This window comes from Bombina bombina, chromosome 7 (genome assembly GCF_027579735.1).
Source record: "Bombina bombina isolate aBomBom1 chromosome 7, aBomBom1.pri, whole genome shotgun sequence".
In the NCBI taxonomy this organism is placed as follows: domain Eukaryota; kingdom Metazoa; phylum Chordata; class Amphibia; order Anura; family Bombinatoridae; genus Bombina; species Bombina bombina.
The window spans coordinates 461,004,896-461,021,528 of record NC_069505.1 but is presented as its reverse complement, the minus strand read 5'-3'; the positions used below and the strand labels follow the sequence as shown (position 1 = coordinate 461,021,528).

The following is a 16,633-nucleotide window of genomic DNA, read 5'->3' as shown; positions in this document are numbered from 1 at the left end:
CTCTTTTTCTCTCACTCTCTTTCTCTTTTTCTCTCTCTCTTTTTCTCTCTCTCTTTCTTTCTCTCTCTCTCTCTTGCGCTCTGTTTTTTTTCTCTCTCTCTCTCTTTTTTCTGTCTCTTTTTTTTTCTCTCTTTCTCTTTTTTCTCTCTTTCTCTTTTTTCTCTCTTTCTCTTTTTTCTCTCTTTCTCTTTTTTCTCTCTTTCTCTTTTTTCTCTCTTTCTCTTTTTCTCTCTTTCTCTTTTTCTCTCTCTCTTTTTTCTTTCTCTCTCTTTTTCTTTCTCTCTCTTTTTCTTTCTCTCTCTTTTTCTTTCTCTCTCTTTTTCTTTCTCTCTCTCTTTCTCTCTCTCTCTTTTTCTTTCTCTCTCTCTCTTTCTCTCTCTCTTTTTCTTTTTCTCTCTCTTTTTCTCTCTCTTTTTCTTTTTCTCTCTCTCTCTCTCTCTCTCTCTCTCTTTTTTTTTTTCTCTTTTTTTTCTCTCTCTCTCTCTTTTTCTTTCTCTCTCTTTTTCTCTCTCTCTCTCTCTTTTTCTCTCTCTCTCTCTCTTTTTCTCTCTCTCTCTCTTTTTCTCTCTCTCTCTCTTTTTCTCTCTCTCTCTCTTTTTCTCTCTCTCTCTCTTTTTCTCTCTCTTCCCCTCTCTCTCTGTGTTTAGGCTTCTGTCACTGTGAAGATCACGTACAATAAATGTCACTGCGTTTGTCAGTAAAGGAGAAACATTATAAGAATATCGGACAAATTCAGTTGCTGAACAAGACAATGTCTGACAAGAACCAAACCTCAGACCTTCCTGATGCACACAGAGGTAAGCAGGACGTCACACACGTATTATATACACACACACACACATATATATATATATATATATATATATATATATATATATATATATATATATATATATATATATATATATGTATATATATATATATATATATATATATATATATATATATATATATATATATATACAGTATCCCAAAAAAAGTGAGAATGGGGAGCAGGTGTGTTAAATTTGTTGTTATCGCTCTCACACTCTCTCATACTGGTCACTGGAAGTTCAACATGACACCTCATGGCAAATAACTCTCAAAGGATCTGAAAAAAAGAATTGTTGCTCTACATAAACATGGCCTAGGCTATAAGAAGATTGCCAAGACCCTGAAACTGAGCTGCAGCACGGTGGGCAAGACCCTACAGCGGTTTCACAGGACAGATTCCACTCAGAACAGGCCTCGCCATGGTCGACCAAAGAAGTTGAGTGCACGTGCTCAGCGTCATATCCAGAGGTTGTCTTTGGGAAATAGACATATGAGTGCTGCCAGCATTGCTGCAGAAGTTGAAGTGGTGGGGGGATCAGTGCTCAGACCATACGCCGCACACTGCATCAAATTGGTCTGCATGGCTGTCGTCCCAGAAGGAAGCCTCTTCTAAAGATGATGCACAGGAAAGCCTGCAAACAGTTTGCTGAAGACAAGCAGACTAAGGACATGGATTACTGGAACCATGTCCTGTGGTCCGATGAGACCAAGATAAACTTATTTGGTTCAGATGGTGTCAAGCGTATGTGGCGGCAACCAGGTGAGAAGTACAAAGACAAGTGTGTCTTGCCTACTGTCAAGAATAGTGGTGGGAGTGTCATGGTCTGGGCCTGCATGAGTGCTGCCGGCACTGGGGAGCTAAAGTTCATTTGAGGGAACTATGAATGCCAACATATACTGTGACATACTGAAGCAGAGCATGATCCCCTCCCTTCGGAGACTGGGCCACAGGTCAGTATTCCAACATAACGACCCCAAACACACCTCCAAGATGACCACTGCCTTGCTAAACAAGCTGAGGGTAAAAGTGATGGACTGGCCAAGCATGTGTCCACCAATGTTCCTTCTAAGACCAGTTTTGTGTGCGGCCCAGCAGTGAAACAGTTAACTAGGGAATCGCACCCTTCAATTAGCAAACACTGCACAATGCAGGCTGCAAGGCATGGTTCTCTTATTAACTGTTTCACTGCTGGGCCACACACAAACCTAAACTCTATTGAGCATCTGTGGGGCATCCCCAAACGGAAGGTGGGGGAGCTCAAGGTCTCTAACATTCACCAGCTCTGTGATGTCGTCATGGAGGAGTGGAAGAGGACTCCAGTGGCAACCTGTGAAGCTCTGGTGAACTCCATGCCCAACAGGGTTAAGGCAGTGCTGGAAAATAATGGTGGCCACACAATGTTGACACTTTGGGCCCAATTTGGACATTTCCAATTAGGGGTGTACTCACTTTTGTTGCCAACGGTTTAGACATTAAAGACTGTGTGTTGATTTATTTTGAGGGGACAGCAAATTTACACTGTTATACAGGCTGTACACTCACTACTTTACATTGTAGCAAAGTGTCATTTCTTCAGTGTTGTCACATGAACAGATATATAATAAAATATTTACACAAATGTGAGGGGTGTACTCACTTTTGTGAAATATATATATATATACATCTCCAGAGCCGGTATAGCACTCAGAGACAAAAGTTAATCCATCCTTCCCGGGGTGCTTTAAAAAGCAAAGTACATATATCCACAAGTAAAAAGCACTCACCGGGTCTTTAAACAGAATATCAATTTAATGTATGTGACGTTTCGGGGTTGCCCCCGTCCTCAGACAATTTTTACAGACAGTACAACAACTCACCCTTTTTATTCAGACCCAGCTCCCAAGTGCAACACTGTCGGCGGCGTTCCCGAAGTCCAACAGCTGCGTAGTGCGCAACTACGTCATCAGTTGTTATGACAACCGGACGCCACTCGGCAGTTCTATGTGAAAATTAAAAACAAAGTGCCAGTAGTGTGCAAATAGACATATTACATGATACCCTTGGCATAACATTATGTAAGCAACAAAGTAACAAACTATTGCAGCTAAGCAAGAAATAAATGACATGGTGCAATCTCCAGTAAACAGATTAGCTATGCTCAATAGGTAATATAAGCGTGGGGATACATATATCCTAACTAGGCAAACACCTATGCAGCAATAATACACAAGACCAAAAATAAGTCCCTGTCAGCACCTATACCATGAAAAATACGAGCATAAATACATAATTGCAACAAGTACACGGAACATCTATGTATATAGAAACGATATACTAAAAACTGTTGAATGATTTAATTACAGTACCCAAATAATATATATCTATAGGTAAGCAAAGATAGAACTACATGGAAACCAGATCATAAGGAACATAATTATTTGCTGATCATAATATAGACCTAGGGGTCCAACTAGACACTGCTGGATTCCATATAGAAGTCCAACAAAGGTTAACTATACTGTCAAATACATATGTAAATTAGTGATCCAGGTGAAATTAATAACTGCATATTACACATGAAAATGAATCAAGATGGATTTTTAATTTGGGCACTATGGCCCCCCAGGGCTTTAATGTCAATCTTGATTGGCATTGTTTTTTATGATATGCAATGTTTCCAACATGCATTTCCTATATCCTGCCTGCCTGTTATAACCTGCCTGTTCTTCTACTACTTTCTCCTTTTTTATATGTTTTAGATAGAGTAATGGTCTATAATTTTGTATATACTGCTCCTGATTGATACACATTGTCCCAGGGATTGGATCCCTTATGGCTTAGCTTCTATGTAAGTTTTACCCTTGCTTCTACTCTTTGGTACTGCAAAGGCTTAATCAACTGGTTTTAATGTATTTTTTCCATCCATGTAGTTGTTCTGTACACTTGCTGCAACTATGTATTTATTAATTTTTTATTTTTTCATGTGTAATATGCAGTTATTAATTTCACCTGGATCACTAATTTACATATGTATTTGACAGTATAGTTAACCTTTGTTGGACTTCTATATGGAATCCAGCAGTGTCTAGTTGGACCCCTAGGTCTATATTATGATCAGCAAATAATTATGTTCCTTATGATCTGGTTTCCATGTAGTTCTATCTTTGCTTACCTATAGATATATATTATTTGGGTACTGTAATCAAATCATTCAACAGTTTTTAGTATATCGTTTCTATATACATAGATGTTCCGTGTACTTGTTGCAATTATGTATTTATGCTCGTATTTTTCATGGTATAGGTGCTGACAGGGACTTATTTTTGGTCTTGTGTATTATTGCTGCATAGGTGTTTGCCTAGTTAGGATATATGTATCCCCACGCTTATATTACCTATTGAGCATAGCTAATCTGTTTACTGGAGATTGCACCATGTCATTTATTTCTTGCTTAGCTGCAATAGTTTGTGCACTTTGTTGCTTACATAATGTTATGCCAAGGGTATCATGTAATATGTCTATTTGCACTACTGGCACTTTGTTTTTAATTTTCACATAGAACTGCCGAGTGGCGTCCGGTTGTCATGACAACTGATGACGTAGTTGCGCACTACGCAGCTGTTGGACTTCCGGAACGCCGCCGACAGTGTTGCACTTGGGAGCTGGGTCTGAATAAAAAGGGTGAGTTGTTGTACTGTCTGTAAAAATTGTCTGAGGACGGGGGCAACCCCGAAACGTCACATACATTAAATTGCTATTCTGTTTAAAGACCCGGTGAGTGCTTTTTACTTGTGGATATATATATATTTATAAGCAAGATGTCACATGTCACTTGGTTTTGTCATCCGAAAGGGATAATATTTACAGTAACCAACCAGAAACCTGTACTCTGTACTATCAGGTAACCTCCTGCTGTAATTACAGGGCGTCTAGAGGAAAACCCGAGCACTGGGCTATTAAATGTGAAGGAAGAGGATGAGACAGACGACATGAATAGTCAGACTGAAATACATTGTTCCCTCCCTGCCGGTGAGTAGTAATACATGAGAGTCTGCCGGGGCTGTGCACACAGTTACTGCTCTCTCATGTAGTTTACTGTATGGTTTATAAGTGCTGGGGCTGTGCACACAGTTACTTACTGCTCTCATGTAGTTTACAGTCTGGTTTATAAGTGCTGGGGCTGAGCACACTGTTACTTACTGCTCTCATGTAGTTTACTGTCTGGTTTATAAGTGCTGGGGCTGTGCACACAGTTACTTACTGCTCTCATGTAGTTTACTGTCTGGTGTATAAGTGCTGGGGTTGTGCACACAGTTACTGCTCTCTCATGTAGTTTACTGTCTGGTTTATAAGTGCTGGTGCTGTGCACACAGTTACTTACTGCTCTCATGTAGTTTACTGTCTGGTTTATAAGTGCTGGGGCTGTGCACACAGTTACTTACTGCCCTCTCATGTAGTTTACTGTCTGGTTTATAAGTGCTGGGGCTGTGCACACAGTTACTGCTCTCTCATGTAGTTTACTGTCTGGTTTATAAGTGCTGGGGCTGAGCACACAGTTACTGCTCTCATGTAGTTTACTGTCTGGTTTATAAGTGCTGTGGCTGTGCACACAGTTTCTTACTGCTCTCATGTAGTTTACTGTCTGGTTTATAAGTGCTGGGGCTGTGCACACAGTTACCTACTGCTCTCTCATGTAGTTTACTGTCTGGTATATAAGTGCTGGGGCTGTGCACACAGTTACTTACTGCTCTCTCATGTAGTTTACTGTCTGGTTTATAAGTGCTGTGGCTGTGCACACAGTTACTTACTGCTCTCTCATATAGTTTACTGTCTGGTTTATAAGTGCTGGGGCTGTGCACACAGTTACCTACTGCTCTCTCATGTAGTTTACTGTCTGGTTTATAAGTGCTGGGGCTGTGCACACAGTTACTTACTGCTCTCTCTCATGTAGTTTACTGTCTGGTTTATAAGTGCTATGGCTGTGCACACAGTTACTTACTGCTCTCTCATGTAGTTTACTGTCTGGTTTATAAGTGCTGGGGCTGTGCACACAGTTACTGCTCTCTCATGTAGTTTACTGTCTGGTATATAAGTGCTGGGGCTGAGCACACAGTTACTGCTCTCATGTAGTTTACTGTATGGTTTATAAGTGCTGGGGCTGAACACACAGCTATTTACTGCTCTCATGTAGTTTACTGTCTGGTTTATAAGTGCTGTGGCTGTGCACACAGTTACTTACTGCTCTCTCATGTAGTTTACTGTCTGGTTTATAAGTGCTGGGGCTGTGCACACAGTTACTTACTGCTCTCATGTAGTTTACTGTCTGGTTTATAAGTGCTGGGGCTGTGCACACAGTTACTGCTCTCTCATGTAGTTTACTGTCTGGTTTATTAGTGCTGGGGCTGTGCACACAGTTACTTACTGCTCTCTCATGTAGTTTACTGTCTGGTTTATAAGTGCTGGGGCTGTGCACACAGTTACTTACTGCTCTCTCATGTAGTTTACTGTCTGGTTTATAAGTGCTGGGGCTGTGCACACAGTTACTTACTGCTCTCTCATGTAGTTTACTGTCTGGTTTATAAGTGCTGGGGCTGTGCACACAGTTACTTACTGCTCACATGTAGTTTATTGCTCTCTCATGTAGTTTACTGTCTGGTTTATTAGTGCTGGGGCTGTGCACACAGTTACTTACTGCTCTAGTTTACTGTCTGGTTTATAAGTGCTGGGGCTGTGCACATAGTTACTTACTGCTCTCTCATGTAGTTTACTGTCTGGTTTATAAGTGCTGGGGCTGTGCACACAGTTACTTACTACTCTCTCATGTAGTTTACTGTCTGGTTTATAAGTGCTGGGGCTGTGCACACAGTTACTTACTGCTCTCTCATGTAGTTTACTGTCTGTTTTATAAGTGCTGGGGCTGTGCACACAGTTACTTACTGCTTTCATGTAGTTTACTGTCTGGTTTATAAGTGCTGGGGCTGTGCACACAGTTACTGCTCTCTCATGTAGTTTACTGTCTGGTTTATTAGTGCTGGGGCTGTGCACACAGTTACTTACTGCTCTTATGAAGTTTACTGTCTGCTTACATCTGACTTTTCTACCAGGGACAGGGATTTTGCCGCTTACTTGGCCGGGTAATTGTACAACAGCCCAGGCTTTATGGTGTGTGGGGACCGGGTGTCATGGCGATACTTTCATTTCCACCTTCTATCCCTGCATAATCCGTTTTTATGGACCTTTGAGAATCTTCTAAGTGTATCGTGTACTATACTCGTTAGGGCACACAGTTATAGTGAGCGCCTGATTTTAGTTCTGCAGGTCCTTTTATATTATGCCTGTCAGATTTTATCCTCCCTTGCTGGTCACGATCGAGGCACTGAGACCGCTTTGCGTGAAGGAGATAGGAGGCTCACTTATAGCATTGTGCTTTGATGTGACCTGGTAATTTAGGAGCGTAGTCTAGTCTAGTTTTTGTTTGAAGGGAGGTTGCTACAGTCCTTAGGTCAGTTACCGTTTCCCTTCGACTGGGGCTCTATGTAGGGAGTGGTAAAGGGTTCGGAATTTGTGGCGATCCCCTTCATAGTTTTATACAGCGCTATTGTGTTTAACTCCTGTAGCGGTTCATTTTCCCGCCATGGTCTGAGGGGTTGGCGCATTTGTTAACGGCTTCTTAATGGAGTCTCAGCAGCTGCTTATACGGATTATTATAGTAGTTTTCTCATGAGTTTATTTCGTAAGTTTGGGCATTACTTGAATATGAGGGATGCTTGGTGCATACCGCCCTAATTTACTTCTTAATATGGGAAGAGTCCACAGCTGCATTCCTTACTTGTAGGAAATACTGAACCTGGCCACCAGGAGGAGGCAAAGACACCACAGCCAAAGGCTTAAATACCCCCCTACTTCCTCATAACCCCAGTCATTCTTTGCCTCTCGTCACAGGAGGTTGGCAGAGAAGTGTCGGAAGATTACGGAGTAGTTCCTTATGGAGGGTCCAAAAGAATAATCCTCAGCACCTTTCAATGGATAATGCACGCATAACTATCCATTTATGTGTATTCAATAAAGGACATTTTATCCATTGAAAGGTGCTGAGGATTATTCTTTTGGATTATTGTGTGGCTGGAGGTCGCCAGCTTTTACCTACGTGCAGCTTTTACCTACGTGCACCTAGCCAGACAAGGCTCTACCTGGGGTTGCTGGTCTCACTTTGGTTTGTTTCCTTATGGAGGGTAGTACTCTTCGAGATGGGACTGGAGTTTTAAGTAGTCCTGTCAGCCTCTCAGTGAGAGCATGGATGAAAGTTAGAGTCCGGAGAGGCAGGGAGAGTCTGCAAAACCATCCCGACTCATATTAACAGCTCCTAAGCAATCAGCGTTGACACGTTTCGCTGCCTGCTTTTCTGCACTCAAGTCCATGTCAGAAGTGCTGCTACAATCTGTCAAACTTGAAGGACCGTGTTACTGTTCCACGGCATAGATTCTGGTAAGATCATTTAAATTTTTACATGCATAGTAATGTTAAGAAGACAAAAAGGGTCTCAGTGGGACTCCTTTATCTTTATGGAATTAAGGGTAAATATCTCCTGAGGGGGATCTTTTGAACAGTGGGGATTTTAATCATGTTTGTTATGCGATTCTGTCTATGTGTAGAGACGTTTGGGGCTCATAGATTATGGAACATACAGGTTAATTTTCGAGCTGCACAGTTTGTATTTCTATGGCGGTAACAATCCAGCATGTGCACCATGTGACTGGGTGCGGTTAAGTTTTTTTGGTTTTCCATTTCCGGGTTTCCTGACCGAGCGTCTGCGGAGAGGATCTGTTTCTATACCTGTCTGGGTCATAGGAGGTGGTGAGTGCCCTAGCCATTAAGTGTGATAGGTGCCAGTTGTGTTGTGTCCATAATCTTAGTCGTGCTAGGGAGGATTCTGATATGTTAACGGAGGCTTCTTCTGATTCAGATTTTGATACCTGCGTATATTGTGAGGCGGACCGGGTAACCCAGCCCTCTCAATTATGTTCAGTATGCCGCAATAGAGTGTTCTCATCTTCCAATGTTAAGATGTTAGATAAAAATTAGCCATCTGAGGATTCTGCATCCTGTGAGGTGTGTTCCCTAGAATCTTCTGTTCCTACACAGGCAGTTGTCCCAAATACCGTTACCCCTTCTCCTGAAGGAGGTTATTTTCACCAAAGTCCGGCATGTAAGAGGACAATTGTATCCGATCAGTCTCTGCGGTAGCGGTGTCCTCTGAGGCTTCAGAGGTGCTACCTCCAGGGTCGGAGCCCCCACATACTCCGACGGAGGCAAATTTTGCTTTTAGATTCAGAATGTCTCGCCTGCATGTACTTCTGCGAGAGGTTTTGGCGATGTTGGAGGTTCCCAGTTCTGATCCGTCCGCTGAATCTCAGGCTTCTGAATCAGATAGCTAGCTTGTTTAGGTGACTGGAGGGATAATGATCCGATTCTTTATCGTCTATATATTTGTTATTTCTTTGTTTTTTTGTATCAGATTCCCAGTTCTTAGCTCTTGAGGGAAAGGTGTCGCATGATGGACTGGACCTGTCGGTTTCACTTTCCTTTTGGCTATCACTTGTGTGCGTTTGCCTAGTTTCTTTTATAATCCAGTTAGGATAGGTTTTCTTTTCTTTTTTTTTTAGAGCTCGAGATTGCTGTAGAATTTCTTCTTGGGAAGACTTTTCGCCTCTGAGTTTCTGGTACTAGCGATTTTCATGGTCGCGATTGATGGAATCTACCATATACGGTGTGTATATATATATATATATATATATATATATATATATATATATATATACTGTGTGTGTGTGTGTATATATATATATATATATATATATATATATATATATATATATACTGTGTGTGTGTGTGTATATATATATATATATATATATATATATATATTAAAAAAAACAAGACAAAACTAAAGAAGCTTGTCTCTGGTCGGGGTGATGTTCCTTCTATCTGTTCGAGACTATGTTTAAGATTCGTAGCTTATATGTGTGTTTGTTTATTATTCTCATTTTTTCTGGCTCTGCTAGAACTTTAGAATTTTCTGTTTGCCCCTTGAACAGATATGTTGTATCCAAAATATCGGGCTGGTCCTAGTTGGGTAATGGTTATCTCTGTTCTTTTTGTGGTTTAATACAGATACTGTTGTATCCTATATAAACAGGCTGGACCTGTTTGGGTACAGTTTACCTTTCTTCTTCTCAAGAGGTGGTTTTCTTGTTCCTTCAGTCCAAAGGAAGCCCTTATATCCTAGATGTCAGCCTAGTCTTTGTTTAAATCCTCTTGGTTGGGCGGCTGATATTGGATTGTGTGCAGCCCATGGGGCCTACAAGTTAATTCCCCGCTTAGCAAAGCTGTTGAATTGGAGTTTGAATTCTGCTGTGGCAGTTTTCTTTAGGAGCTAGGTTTTTCCTTCCTGATGGGAGGGGAACGGGTGACTCTTTTTGGAGTTTTTTTTCCCTGGTTCCTTTTCACAAGGGTGAATTTCCTCCCCTCTATTATTACTCCATAGGGGCTCTCTCGTTCTGTTTGGTTTATATGCTCTCTATACAGATCTTATTTCTTTTTCCTCTTGAGGGTTGCTATACGGTTCTCCCTACCCTTATTCAGGGAGATGGATACTTTCCTGTTATAAGGTTGAGGAAATCCGTTTTTTAGGGACCGTATTGTTTAGTAACCTCGTTCTGATCCTAGATTTCCTTGGGATCTAGTTTTTTTTTTGTGGTTATACAGTATCCTGTTTCCCTGGGTCCTGGTTGCTCCTGATTTTGGGCGGTTCTGGTTCTATCCATCGCCTGCTAGGGGTTTTAAGGAATCTCTCTTGTCCCTTCTATCTTTATGTTGGATTGGGATTATAGTTCCTTAGGTAGGTTCCAGGGAGGTTCTTTGGATGCTGCTTGATTTTTCACACAGGAAGTGTTTTTAGGCCTTTTTTGAGTTTAAGTACTCTACAGGCTTGCCCTGCAGTTTTCCTTCAGACCGTCGTTGGTACTGTGGGAGGGTGATGTTTAGCCCAGTCAGATTCTTAGGCTTGACATTATTGCTCTCTATCTTCCAGATGTTCATTGATTCTGGATAGTACACTCTGGTATCCAGTATGTGGTATATCTTTCTCCGTTCTGGGAAAGTTACCTATGGTCTAATGGGGCGGTTTTGCCTTATCTCTTCCATGGATGTGGGAGAGTGTATTCTGGGATTCCTTCTGTTTTTCTTTTAGGAATCTTTGGCCATTCTTTCTACTCTGAGGACCTGGTCTTCTGCGTTTATACCAGTTGGGTTCTTTTTGCAGTAGATCTTTGATTCTGTCTCTGGGAGTTCAGCAGGAGGTCGAAGGACTCTACTTCTGTGTGCCCTTTTTGTTTCTGGATTCCCAAAAGGTTTCTTTCGGAGCTGTACCTTTGGTGGAATCCGATCTAGGCCTTTTGGGCGTCCGTGCCTATCCCAGTTTTTTCCCTTAGGGGATCTTGGTCAGGGATTCTTAATTAGATCTCCGGATCTTTTAGGCTTGGGAAGTTTTTATTCTTCCTTGTTCCTTTCGGATGTCTCTCCTTCTAGGTTGACTCAGTCTGATAGGCGCATGCGTCAGGGTATCTGACTGCTCCTTTTTGTGCTGCAACTTTGTTTCGGGGGTTGGTCTTCTCCATTATGGGTGCTTCTCATTATGGGGTTGGGCAGGGTCTTCGCCTTGGTGTTCAATGAGAGGAGTTTTTTTTTTTTTTAAAGATTTCAGTCCTTTCCTCAGCTTGTAGGTGATCTCATTATAATTTGGAACAAACAGAAAATATTCAGCGCTTCCCAATTCAAAGCATATAGTGACAGTCCAGGTCAAATGAAATGCAAATGTAGCTGATGGTTTAGAAGATGGTAAAATGGACCATGAGATGATATGATATGAAATAAAATGTTCACAATGAAGATGGCACAGTACCGTGTCAGTTGATTGTCTCCAGATTGTCGTTTTAGTTCATTAGTAGTGAAGCAGTCAGTGGATTATAACCATACGTCTTTATAATCTTGTGCCACTGTCTCTCATATCGTATCTTGCCTGGAGTATGGGAAGCAGGAGCAGCTGTTCTTACAAGGAAACTTCCATGTCAGAGAGACCCAAGTAGAAAGAACTGAAAAAAACACAAAGACAGCGCATCCCATCTAAGAGTAACAATTTATTTTGACAGTGTTAGTGCTTAATAAAAACACACTTACAAGATAGTAGTGATGATCAGGCATTCAAACATATATAACTGCTCTGAGCCGTGCTACGAGCATATTACCAAACCGGACTGGGAGATAGATGTTAACGGTCACAAACGAGGTAGGGGCCAAAGTCTCTCGTGGGCTCTCCTGTCGGAATGGAACAGTCCGTGTGCGTGCGTGACGTCAGAGCGTTGATGACCTGAGGTCATCAACGCTCTGACATCATGCACGCACACGGACTGGGGCATGATCTGAGATAATAATATCCCGAATCTCTGCTTCAGCAGATGCCATTAGTCATTGACAAGGATATAATCTATGCGAGAGAGAGTTTTAAAGGTATTAGATTTACAGGTGTATCCTTTCAACTCCGGATTTTTAATGCGCCAGATGTCTTTTAAATTAAGGGCGTTCCTAAACTTTATAAAAAGTGTTATATCCTGTTTATCTTTACAGCCTCGTTTTCCTTTGCAGGGCCATCTATCCAATGGATATTGCGCTATCAAATTAAAATCACCTGCAACTATCAGTTTACTTTCAATAAACTGGGCTAATTTTGCCTGCACTTTATCCCAAAATTCACGTATGTTATTATTAGGGCCATAAACGTTACAGAATACATAGCTTTGACCTCTTATATCCATCTGTAAAATTATATATCTGCCATCCGCATCTATCTCCGTATGGGTGATCTTATACTCAAAATCTTTGTGAAGCAAAATTGCTACGCCTCGTTTTCTAGTAATCCCTGCTGACGCGATCACTTCCCCCACCCAACCTGTTCTAAGTTTATTTGCTTCATTTTGTACTATATATGTTTCCTGCAAGAATGCTATATTACATCTAAATTTCTTAAGATTTTTAACAATCATTTTCCTTTTAATTGGCAACGTAATGCCTTTGACATTCCATGATATTAACTCTATATTTACTTTATCTGTCATACGCCCAAAGAAAAAAAAAGACTGGTAGTTTTATTCGATTGACCGAGAGATAGATATATACCACCAATGGGCAGACAGTGGGGTAGGCAAACCAAGCAGGAAAGTACAACGAGAGAGAGAAAAAAAAAGAGAAATAAAAGAAGAACATAGAAACTTTAAAAAACAAAGAAACATATAAGCATTCCATTATCGAGGCTTAATCTTTAAGTTATTCTACAGAAAACCTCTAATCTATTTTCCTTCATCTAAAAATTTGATTGCTTCCTGTTGGGTACTTAGTATTATCGAGGAGTTCTCTTTAAGCACCTTAATCCTAGCTGGGTATAATAAGAAAGCTTCATACCCCTTCTGGATAATGCAAGTGCATAATGAAGCCATACCCTTTCGCCGATTCATAGTTTCGGCCGAATAATCCTGGAACAGGAGTAGTTTACCACCCTCCATCAGGACCTCTTTCTTTTTGCGGTATGCATTTAATAATTCCACTTTATCTTGAAAATTGAGCATTTTGGCGATTACAGTCCACGCTATCTTTCCCCCGTCTGATCTAAATCTTTCCTGACCTATCTGGTGTACTCTTTCAACTACAAGCTGACGTTTGGGCCCGGGCATTTCTAATAATACTGGTGGTTTCTCTGTCATAAATTTTCTAAGGTCTGAGTAGTCTGTTGTTTCTGGTATACCTAAAATTCTGAGGTTGTTCCTCCTCGATCTATCCTCAAGATCATCTACCCTATCTTGTAACTTTTTAAGTGATGCCCTGTATACACTTGTATCCTGTTCTGTTGTATTCATTCTATCTTCAATGAGATACGTAACTCAACTGCTTCAATTCTATTATTAAATACATGTATCTCATTAGTGAGTGATACGACATCCTGACGAATCTGATCAAACTGAGGAGTCATTGCATCATAAATAGCCTTAACTAGGGATTGTGAATCTGTATCCATCTTTGTGTTAAGATTTTCTTCACTAATACTCTTGCAGTACAGTGCCTGTTTTACTCTTTTTATCTTTTTTGGGAGCCATACCTGGGGATTTGACTCTAACAGTGTGTACAAATTTCTCCATGTGTGTACAAAAGGACTAGTCAAATCCTGTGAAGTGCTTGTGAAACTAAATTATAAATAAGCCTATAATTTCTCAATATCTATTCGTGTCTGCAAATGAACCAAAAAATTATTTTCAGTAAATATAAACAAGTTGACGTGAAATTTAAAATATACAGTGCAATTTAGTCTCTACCTTTAGTTGACATTTTACAAGTGACCTAAACCCCTACGTGTTTGTGGAGTATTCTTTGCATGATCTAGTCTCTCTTGCACTCTGGTATTCCGCTTTCCTTATGGATCCTCGAGTTCTGCAAGGTGCTCCCCCTCTGTTTGCTCCCCGTTTTCCTGGGTTCGTGCTTCAAGGTCTTTTCAGACTTTCTTTAGCATAGTCAGTTTGTTTTTTGTGTTTTTTCCTATTCGGAAGTATCAGATTTGGGAGTCCTGGTTGTCCTCCGTGTCGTGGAAGAGTATTCTTCGCTTGACCTAGTAGACAGCAGGACTCTTGTCTCCTCAGAGGGCTTTTTTCTGCTTATTTGGGACCAGTGATTTTGTGTGGTCTCTGGTGTGGGCTCTTATAGTCCTAATTGTTTGGCAATTACTTGGTTCTTCTAACACCTTTTTGGTGCCTTGCTTCGGTTAAAGCAGTTTTCGGGAGATTGGGTTTGATGCAAGCTGTGGTGCCCTCAGATTTGGGCCGCCTCTCTTGTTACCACCCAATTAGTATTCTGTGTCCTCAATAGCTTGGGTATTGTTTTCCCAAATGTAATGAATGCAGCTGTGGACTCTCCCCATATTAAGAAGCAAAACATAAATTATGCTTATCAGATAATTTCCTTTCCTTCTGTACAGGGAGAGTCCACAGCTCCCGCCCGTGTTTTTTCGTTGGGCGTCCCTAAATTTTTTCTTTGTTTATCTGGCACCATTTATACCCTGATATTTCTCCTACTGTTCCTTGTTCCCTCAGCAGAATGAAAAATGAAAGTTTTTTTTTGGATTTGACTGTCCCTTTAAGAATTCATTTTCTTATTTTTATAAGATTCTAGATAAGAATGGGGGTCTGAGGCCTTTTCTGAACACCATTTACTCCAGTTTGTCCTCACTTATATGTATAACAGTCTTTGTATATAAGAGGATTACATTGAGGCTTGAGGGCTGAGTTTTCTTTGTGCAGGATTTTACAATAATATAATTGAAGCTGCACTTTTATTGTCAAGTTTTTTTTCTCCTGAACATACTGTTTTCCTGGTATTGGCCACCATCTGGGGGCAGTTTAGTGTAAATGAAGGTTCAGTCATATTTTAAATATTTATGTGTATGCAAACTGCTTTTCAATCTCCTTCATAGTAGGAGACAGGGTGGTTTTGATTTAAATCAAACTGATTTAATTCACGATTTAAATCACTAGTCAGTAAGGCTTGATTTAAATCATAGTTTTCTACATAAAGACTAATTCTTACTGGTATAACTTTAATATGCAAGTAGATGAAGATATTTAGAATTACAACTTTTCATATTAGTTTTTTGATCCCCAGTTCATATTATTAATTCATATTTGGACAACTTTTCTGTTGTACTTAGGAAAGAGAAAAATAATCATTACCTTAATAATAACAATTTAAATAGATTTATTCAACTGAAACAATAACATTACAGCATATGTTATTTGCTTAAACAAACATCCATGTTTGTTAACTAATTTGGCTAAACAAAATATATATATTTTAAGAAACTTAGACTGTCAGCCCAGCCTACACATGAAAAACTTAAATACTGTCCTCTGTAGCTCACTCGTCATCTTCAGCTTCATCTTTGTTCATAATCTGGAAAAGAAAAACGAGCTTTCCTGCTTTTATCGGGTCCCAAACGATTTCTCAATTTAGAATGAATGAGTCCAGAGGAAGAGAATATTCTTTCAACGCCTGCAGAAGAAGCTACTGCTGTTAAAAGTGAAATCATTACTTGAACAGTCTCTAAATCCAAGTGCTTTAGTGACTTCCACCAGTTCACTGGTGTGACTTTCTTTAAAATATCTTCAGCGAGGTAATCCAGAATTCCTGCCAGGTATTCAGTACAAGGTATTTAAACAATAGGAGGAGAATGGTTTGGAATTTGTGGCACAAGTATTGGGTAACAATCAGCAAATGTATTCATCAGAGCTTCTCTTTCAACAATTCAATTTATCTAGAAATAATCTGTTAGCTTATTTCCAACTTCGTCACTTAGTAACAAATTGCTCTAGTATTAGGGATTATATGATAGACTGGGTGGAGGTGAATAGGTGTATAGATAAGTTTAAAAGTGGTAATACGTCAATATCATTGATTTATGAGACGATGCTAGATAAACAAGGTATGCTATTTCTGGAAAAAATAATTAAAAGGTGGGAAGGCACGTTCCCTGCAGTAGATTTGGATATGATTAATCAGAGTTTTGCTTTAGTTAATAAATGTGTAATTGCTGTGGGGTGGAAAGAGTCTCACTTTAAACTTGTAAATAATTATTATCTCTCTCCAGCAAGGATGGCACAATGTTATCCTGCACAAGCTTTTGCGTGTCCACGTTGTTCATATTATAATGCTAATGTGGTTCATATGCTATGGCAGTGCCCTAAAATA

At 40.2% G+C, this 16,633-nt stretch overlaps 1 protein-coding gene across 1 annotated transcript in view; it reads left to right on the top strand.

The window, feature by feature from the left end:
- The first annotated feature begins 652 nt into the window (after positions 1 to 652).
- The window catches only part of LOC128666725 (zinc finger protein OZF-like), a 75,313-nt gene continuing 59,332 nt past the window's right edge, over positions 653 to 16,633 (top strand). Inside the window, exons 1-2 of the mRNA XM_053721474.1 lie at positions 653 to 797; positions 4,718 to 4,822. Of these exons, the coding sequence (XP_053577449.1) occupies positions 680 to 797; positions 4,718 to 4,822 (223 nt within the window). The 5' untranslated portion in view covers positions 653 to 679. The remainder of the gene's footprint in view (positions 798 to 4,717; positions 4,823 to 16,633) is intronic.